The 8,109-nt window shown below is 38.6% G+C and overlaps 1 protein-coding gene across 1 annotated transcript; it reads left to right on the forward strand.

Moving 5' to 3' along the window:
* Positions 1-518: 518 nt before the first annotated feature.
* On the forward strand, positions 519-8,002 carry LOC133836806 (uncharacterized). Its single transcript, XM_062267391.1, has 26 exons — positions 519-661; positions 722-945; positions 1,007-1,399; positions 1,457-1,620; positions 1,766-1,996; positions 2,063-2,266; positions 2,330-2,414; positions 2,474-2,750; positions 2,814-3,015; positions 3,320-3,545; positions 3,616-3,728; positions 3,782-4,099; positions 4,346-4,499; positions 4,762-4,922; positions 4,975-5,191; positions 5,248-5,438; positions 5,502-5,700; positions 5,767-5,930; positions 5,987-6,217; positions 6,277-6,480; positions 6,544-6,628; positions 6,682-6,958; positions 7,013-7,214; positions 7,269-7,494; positions 7,551-7,813; positions 7,871-8,002. Exons 2-26 carry the CDS (start codon positions 723-725, stop codon positions 8,000-8,002), a joined length of 5,142 nt encoding a protein of 1,713 aa, XP_062123375.1. The 5' UTR covers positions 519-661; position 722.
* The last annotated feature ends 107 nt before the right edge of the window (positions 8,003-8,109 follow it).

Below are 8,109 nucleotides of genomic sequence, written 5' to 3' on the forward strand. Positions count from 1 at the left end.
ATTTTTTGGGGTTTTCCAACACACTACCGGCATATTGAAAAGCTCAAAACAAAAACATTCAATATTTTGGAAAACTTTTTTGAGCATATTTTGAAAACCAAATGGTACTCAAGAGTCGTCAACCAGCAGTCGGAGCCGTGAGCTCAACGGGAACGGAACTGCGAACGGTTCACGTTTGTGTGGGAGCGTTCCAAAAATATATATATATACATAGACTAAAAAAAATATAACAAAAATAGCTACGCACGATACCAAAAGTGGCTAAATGGAACATAAAAAGTGTTTTAAAAATTTTTAAAAAAGATTATACTGTTAGAAATTAACCAGAAAAACTAAAAGAAAATGCATTTCTGGTTAATTTGCATCATCTTGCTGTGGCCCAATGAGGTGCGTGGCTATGGATCTATGAATTCTTATGGAGAGCAGTCCATTCGCATTGGTAAGATCACTCATTAGCTCGATCTCTTTCGTTCTCTCTTTTACTCAAGTCTTTGTAACAGGTCTTATCAGCGACGATCCCACGGGGCGCATTCAACAAACCTTTGAGCATGCCATCTCTGTGGTCAACAGCGATTTGAGTATTCCTCTCCAGGGCGATTCGGCCAATGTAGATTTTGGAAATTCAGTACACGCATTTGGGGAACTCTGCAGACTTATGCAGGTGGGAAGTTACACCTATTATAATCGAACACTTTCATATTAGAGAACTTTCCCTTTTTAGAATGGCGTCGGCGCCGTGTTTGGACCTTCGGCCAGGCACACAGCAGCGCATCTTTTCAGTGCCTGTGATGCTAAGGATTTACCATTTATCTATGCTCATCTCTCATCCAACCAGCAGACAGATGGCTTCAATCTGCATCCACATGCCGAGGATATTGCTCATGTGCTCTACGATATCATACAACAATTTGAATGGTCGCGTTTTATTTTTTTGCTATGAATCCTGTATGATATTTATTGATCTTGTATAGTTACAAACGTTTAATTAATCTCCCTCCACTTGCAGCTGAATATCTTACAATATTAGATCACCTAGTAGCACTTTATGGCATTAAAAGTCCTCTTATTAAGGTCATGCGGTACGATCTCAATCTCAATGGCAATTACAAAGCTGTACTCAGGCGCATTCGCAAATCGGAGGATAGTCGCATTGTCGTTGTTGGCTCCACCGAAGGCGTTGCTGAGCTGCTGCGTCAGGCTCAGCAGGTGGGCATCATGAATGAGGATTACACCTATCTGGTCGGCAACTTGGATCTGCACACTTTCCAGCTGGAGGAATACAAATACAGCGAGGCCAACATCACGGGCATTCGCATGTTTGATCCGGATAAGAAAGAAGTGCGTCAATTGATTGAGACACTGAATCGTGCCGTGGGCGAAAGTGAGCCACTTGATTTGGGTAAGCGTAGTCTACAAGATGATCCCCCAACTTAATTAAGCAAATATCTACTGGCAGGTTCCTCGCCCATTACTTTGGCCATGGCTCTTACCTATGACGCGGTGCGTGTGATTGCTGAGACCACCAACAATATGCCGTACCAACCACAGCAATTGAACTGCTCGGAGCGACATGATGTAGTGCAACAAGATGGATCCACTTTTCGCAACTATATGCGAACGGTAAGCAAACTATTGTTCAACTTAAGGAAGGAAAGAAAACGAATTTTATAAATAAATTTTAATATTAATAATTATATGTTCACATCATCGTTTCTACTTTTTATATTATCTCAATAATGTAATAATTTAATCAATTCTCTTTCAGTTGGAAATCTTGGACAAAACCATCACTGGACGCATCTTCTTCCAGGGCAATGTGCGCAAAGGTTTTACCTTCGATGTGATTGAGCTGCAACCCACGGGATTAATCAAAGTGGGCACGTGGGAAGAAGGCCAAGACTTTGAATTTAATCGTCCACCACAAGTACAGGAACTACTAGACAATGAAGAAAACTCGTTAGTTAACAAAACTTTCAAAGTGCTCATCTCAGTTCCAGTAAGCTTATTTATAGATCTGATTGAAATTAATATAGATCTTATACAAACTCTTCTTTAAACTCAGAACAAACCTTACGCTAGCTTGGTGGAAAGCATCAACAGTTTGGTTGGCAACAGTCAGTATGAGGGATATGGCATTGATCTGATCAAAGAACTAGCAGATAAACTGGGCTTTAACTTTACGTTTCACAATGGCGGCAACGATTACGGTTTCTTCAACAAGACCACGAATCAAACAACGGGCATGTTAAAGGAGATTGTCGAGGGTGTAAGCTGCAGCTTTATAAATACCTAACAAAATAATATATTTTATTTTTAATTTCCGTTATAGCGCGCCGACTTAGCAATAACAGACTTGACCATCACATCAGAGCGAGAAGAGGCCATTGACTTTTCCATACCCTTTATGAATTTAGGTAAATCCTTTATTAAACTTTTTTTATATTTTAGTAATAATTACTCTGTATATTCAAAGGTATTGCCATTTTGTATGTGAAGCCTCAGAAAGCGGAGCCAGCGCTCTTTTCCTTCATGGACCCCTTCTCAAAAGAAGTGTGGTTATATCTGGGCATTGCTTATCTGGGTGTTTCACTCTGTCTCTTTGTGCTGGGTCGTCTTTCGCCCTCTGAATGGGATAATCCCTATCCATGTATAGAGGAACCGGAAGAACTGGAGAATCAATTTACCATAAATAACTCAATGTGGTTTACCACAGGCGCCTTGCTGCAACAAGGCTCTGAAATTGCACCCAAGTAAGCAGAGTGGAGAAATTTAAAGAAAATAATATTTTGACTGAATACATTTGTCATTCGCAGAGCTTTAAGTACGCGCACTATATCATCTATCTGGTGGTTCTTCACGCTGATCATGGTCTCCTCATATACGGCTAACTTGGCTGCCTTCTTAACCATCGAGAATCCATCGAGTTCCATAGACAGCGTCGAAGATTTAGCCGAGAACAAAGATGACGTTCAATATGGAGCCAAGCGCACAGGGTCGACTAGGAATTTCTTCTTGGTAAGCGAGTTGAAAAAATATATTCGAATAATACAAACAAAATTGATAAAAACATAATACTACTGTGGGCAAAAAGTAGTAAGACTTTTTAATTTATATTTCGTGCGGAAATCCATTCGTCGAAATATTTTGTTTCTAGGTTGGCAAGACTGTCAGTAACTTCTATTATTAAAATAAATATAAACAAAATCTGGAATTAAAGAAATAAATTCATTAGGAAGATAATAAATATTAAGTATATAAGAAAAGTTTAATTGAAACATAATGAACAATGAGCAAGAACAATTTTAAATTTATTTCTTAGACATCTGAGGAACCCATTTACATGAAGATGAATGCGTACATGACGCAAAACAAAGATATGTTGACTGAAACGAATCTGGAAGGTGTCGATAAGGTAAAAGCTGGCACCAAATACGCCTTTCTCATGGAGTCCACATCCATTGAGTTTAATACGGTGAGAGAATGTAATCTCAAGAAAATTGGCGAACCTCTCGATGAGAAGGGTTACGGCATTGCCATGCCCAAAAGTGAGTTCATGACATCTGTAGTATAGATTCTATACATTAAAGCGATCACTTAATGATATATCCATTTTAGATTGGCCATATCGCGATAAGTTCAACAGAGCGTTGCTGGAGCTGCAAGAGCAAGGTGTCTTGGCTAGACTCAAGAACAAATGGTGGAATGAAATAGGAGCCGGAGTTTGTAACGTAAGTAAAAATACTTCTCTTAAATTCTTTATTAAATTCAATATTATCTACAGGCTAAAAGCGAAGATGACGGCCCTTCAGAACTGGAAATGCAGAACTTGAGTGGCATTTATTTGGTGCTGATCGTCGGCTCGATTTTATCATTTGTGCTTTCGTTTTTCTATTGGTGTTTGTTTGTCTTCAAAAGAGCCAAATTCTATGACGTGCCCTTCTGCGATGCCTTGGCCGAAGAATTTAAGATTGTCATCAGTTTTGCTGAAAATGAACGAGCCTTGAAGAGCGCTCAATCGGTTTATTCACGCAGTCGCAACTCTTCGCAATCCATCGAATCGCTCAAAACCGATTCTGACGATCAGGTGCCAGAGGAAGAGTAACTTCAAATATGTTCAACAAAAATAAATATATAATTTTTGCATTTTCTACTCATTGTAATCTCTCTTAAATTTTTTTTAATAAACTTTGACTCAAAAGCTTTTGTTATTTTCACTCAAAAACATTTTCCAACTGCTTATTTTGGAAATGTTCGCAGTTGTCGTTTTTCATTCAATGCGTAGAGAACAGAAATTCCGCACCGCATTCTGTAATAAATTATTATTTATATATATGCATAGCTAAAAATGATATTATTTTATGCAAAAATGCAGACAAGAAATATATTAATATGTTTCTTAATAGCATTGTTAACTAATTCGTTAATAAATGCCGAAGAAGCTGAGCCAGAAATGTTGCCAGTCTACGAAGATATCCAGAATATGGGCAGTGTAGCAATTGGTAAGTATTTTTTTTTTTTTTGTGTCGATCACGAACGATTTATTTTTAATGTCTCGTAAAGAGAACATGCTGTTCGTTCCATCATCGCCGAAAGCTCATAAAAATTGTTCTCAAGATTTGTTTGTTTGGGTTTTCAACTGAACGAGGCAGCTGTCTAGTCTTGAGAATAGACCGCAAATATGTTTGTACTATATATGCTATAAGTTCAAGTTTTTGTTGATAAACAAACCGGCGACACTACTTTTATTTATGTTCTTTTTAGGTCTGCTGACTGATCAGAATACAGAGCAAATGAATATAGTATTTGATCATGCTATAAGTGTAGCCAATGAGGAATTAGGTTTATCCCTAACATCGTTCAAAGAGGAAGTCAACTATGGCGATGGCTATCACAGCTACAACACCTTGTGTCGCATGCTTGAGGTAAGTAGAGTGAGCTATAGATAAAAAAAAGCTATAAATTTCTTCTCTATAGACTGGTATTGCTGGTGTCTTTGGTCCCTCATCGCGTCACACGGCTGTGCATTTAATGTCTATATGCGATGCGATGGATATTCCTCACATCTATTCCTATATGAGCGAATATAGCGAAGGTTTTAATCTGCATCCTCATCCGGCGGATCTGTCGAAAGCACTTTACAGCATCATCAAACAATTTGAGTGGTCGCGATTTACATTTCTCTACGAATCAGGTGCGTAGTGAATAGGTTTATATTTAGCTCAGTTTTATTAAAAGTTTTTCTCTTAGCGGAATACCTGACCATACTCAATGAACTTAACTTGATTTTCGGCATGAATGGGCCAATTGTGACCGTTCTACGCTATGATATGCAATTAAATGGAAATTATAAACCAATTCTGCGGCGAGTGCGAAAATCCTCGGACAATCGAATTGTGGTTGTTGGAAGCTCGGACACAATGCCAGAGTTCCTTAATCAGGTAAAGTAGCAAATATTAATTGGGGAAATAGATTATTTTAAAATGAAATTTTTTTCCCTTTAGGCTCAACAAGTGGGCATTATCAATGAAGACTACAGCTTTATTATTGGCAACTTGGACTTTCATTCGTTTGATCTCGAAGAATACAAATATAGCGAGGCCAACATCACAAGTCTACGTTTATTTTCCCCTGAAAAAATGGCTGTCAAGGAACTTATGCAAAAAATTGGCTACAACATTGAGCAAGACGAGTTTCGCAATGGTAAAAATTGCATTATTTATTTACATTAGTATTTATTTTTATATATATATATATACTATATATTAGGATCCTGTCCTCTAACTGTGGAAATGGCGTTGACCTACGACGCCGTGCAAGTATTTGCTGAAACTCTAAGAAATTTGCCCTTCCATCCAGTTTCGCAAAACTGCTCTCAGCGCACTGAAAGTGTGCGAGATGATGGCTCATCCTTTAAGAATTATATGAGAACGGTAAATTGGATTAAACTAGAAGTTACTTTAACTAATAAATTTGATCTTTCTTTTAGTTGCGTTTGAAGGATCGCCTGCTCACAGGACCCATCAATTTCGAGGGTAATGTGCGCAAAGGTTATAGCCTGGATGTCATCGAGCTGCAGCCTTCGGGCATTGTCAAAGTGGGAAATTGGAATGAGTATCGAGGTTATAGACCAGAGCGTATAGCACCTACCAATACTCAATTTGACAACATTGACAATTCGCTGGCCAACAAAACGTTCATAGTGTTGCTCTCAGTGCCGGTAAAGTTAACTTATTAAATTAAATTCCTTTTTAGTTCTAAATTGTGATTTATTTGTAGAACAAACCTTATGCCAGTTTAGTAGAGAGCTTCAAGAAATTAGAGGGCAACAGTCAGTATGAGGGTTATGGTGTGGATTTGATCAAGGAACTGGCCGATAAGTTGGGTTTTAACTTTACCTTTAAAAATGGTGGCAATGACTATGGCTCCTACAACAAGACCTCCAATGAATCCTCCGGCATGCTACGCGAAATCATGTATGGTGTAAGTACGAATTGCATATGTAATTATATAAACAGTTATAAAAATATATTCTTAATTTGATAGTTTGCCGACTTGGCCATCACGGATTTAACAATCACTTCAGAGCGCGAGGAAGCTATCGATTTCAGTATTCCATTTATGAATCTAGGTAAGCACAAACTGAACTAATTTGTTCACTGATTAACAGCAGTAATCTTCCAGGCATTGCGATACTCTACTTGAAACCACAGAAGGCAAAGCCAGAGCTTTTCACTTTCATGGATCCCTTTTCCGAGGATGTTTGGTGGTTTTTGGGACTCTCTTTTCTAGGAGTTTCGTTGAGTTTCTTTATACTTGGTCGTCTGTCGCCCAGTGAATGGGATAATCCATATCCTTGCATCGAAGAACCTGAAGAACTAGAGAATCAATTTACTATAGGCAACTCTGTTTGGTTTACCACTGGAGCCTTGCTACAGCAAGGCTCAGAAATTGGACCCAAGTGAGCATCTTTTATAATCATTTCAAACCAAATTTAATGAGTTTTCTCTTTAAGGGCTTTGTCAACAAGAACTGTTGCCAGTTTCTGGTGGTTCTTCACATTGATTGTCGTCTCGTCTTATACTGCCAATTTGGCTGCTTTTTTGACCATTGAGAAACCACAAAGTTTGATCAACAGCGTGGATGATTTGGCGGACAACGAAGTAGGCATTGTCTATGGCGCTAAGAGTAGTGGTTCCACAAGGAATTTTTTTCAGGTGTGAAACACTCAAAATTATTTAAATTCGTGTTATTCATTGTTTGTCTTGCAGTCGTCGGAGGATGTACGTTTTATAAAAATGAATAAATTTATGACCGAACATCCAGAGTATCTTACAGCCACTAATCAAGAAGGTGTCGATAGAGTAAAGACAAGCACAAACTATGCTTTTCTCATGGAGTCCACGTCCATTGAGTATAACACAAAGCGTGAATGTAATTTGAAAAAGATTGGTGATGCTCTCGATGAGAAAACCTACGGCATTGCCATGCGAAAAAGTAAGACAAATTCAAGATTAATTTGAAATGAATTAAGATTTTAAAATGCTTTGCAGATTGGCCATATCGCGATAAGTTCAACAATGCTTTACTGGAGCTGCAGGAGCAGGGTGTGCTCGAGAAGATGAAGAACAAATGGTGGAATGAGGTCGGTTCAGGCATTTGTGCTACCAAAGAGGAGACGCCCGATGCCACACCGCTGGCCATGGACAATTTGGCTGGTGTCTTCCTTGTGCTGCTCGTGGGCAGCTGTGCTGCCATGTTCTATGGTGCCATCAGCTGGGTGCTGTTCATCATCAAGAAGGCAAGACATCATAAGGTAAGATTCTCAACAACTTCAGTCGTTACGAGAAACTAATATCTTATTGTATTGCAGGTGTCACTGAAGGACGCCTTTAAGGAGGAGTTCGAGTTTCTCGTTGACTTCAACAACTACATTAGAGTGCTGAAGAGTTCAGCCTCCATTTATTCGCGCAGTCGTCAATCCTCGATATCAGCTGGTTCATAAAGGCATGAATTAAATTGAGAAAATTGTCATGTTTATTTAAAAGTTTCGTTATTCGAAATTGAATTTTTTGCCTCAAACGCACAGTTAAAAAAATGCATTAAAAATTA

This window comes from Drosophila sulfurigaster, chromosome 2R (assembly GCF_023558435.1).
Source record: "Drosophila sulfurigaster albostrigata strain 15112-1811.04 chromosome 2R, ASM2355843v2, whole genome shotgun sequence".
Lineage (NCBI taxonomy): Eukaryota > Metazoa > Arthropoda > Insecta > Diptera > Drosophilidae > Drosophila > Drosophila sulfurigaster.

Coding starts and splice junctions, on each gene's coding strand:
- LOC133836806 (XM_062267391.1), top strand. CDS start 723: ATGGCGTCGGCGCCGTGTTTGGACCTTCGGCCAGGCACACAGCAGCGC. Junction 5,192..5,247: donor TACATTTCTCTACGAATCAG/GTGCGTAGTGAA, acceptor TTTTTCTCTTAG/CGGAATACCTGACCATACTC. Junction 5,701..5,766: donor GCAAGACGAGTTTCGCAATG/GTAAAAATTGCA, acceptor ACTATATATTAG/GATCCTGTCCTCTAACTGTG.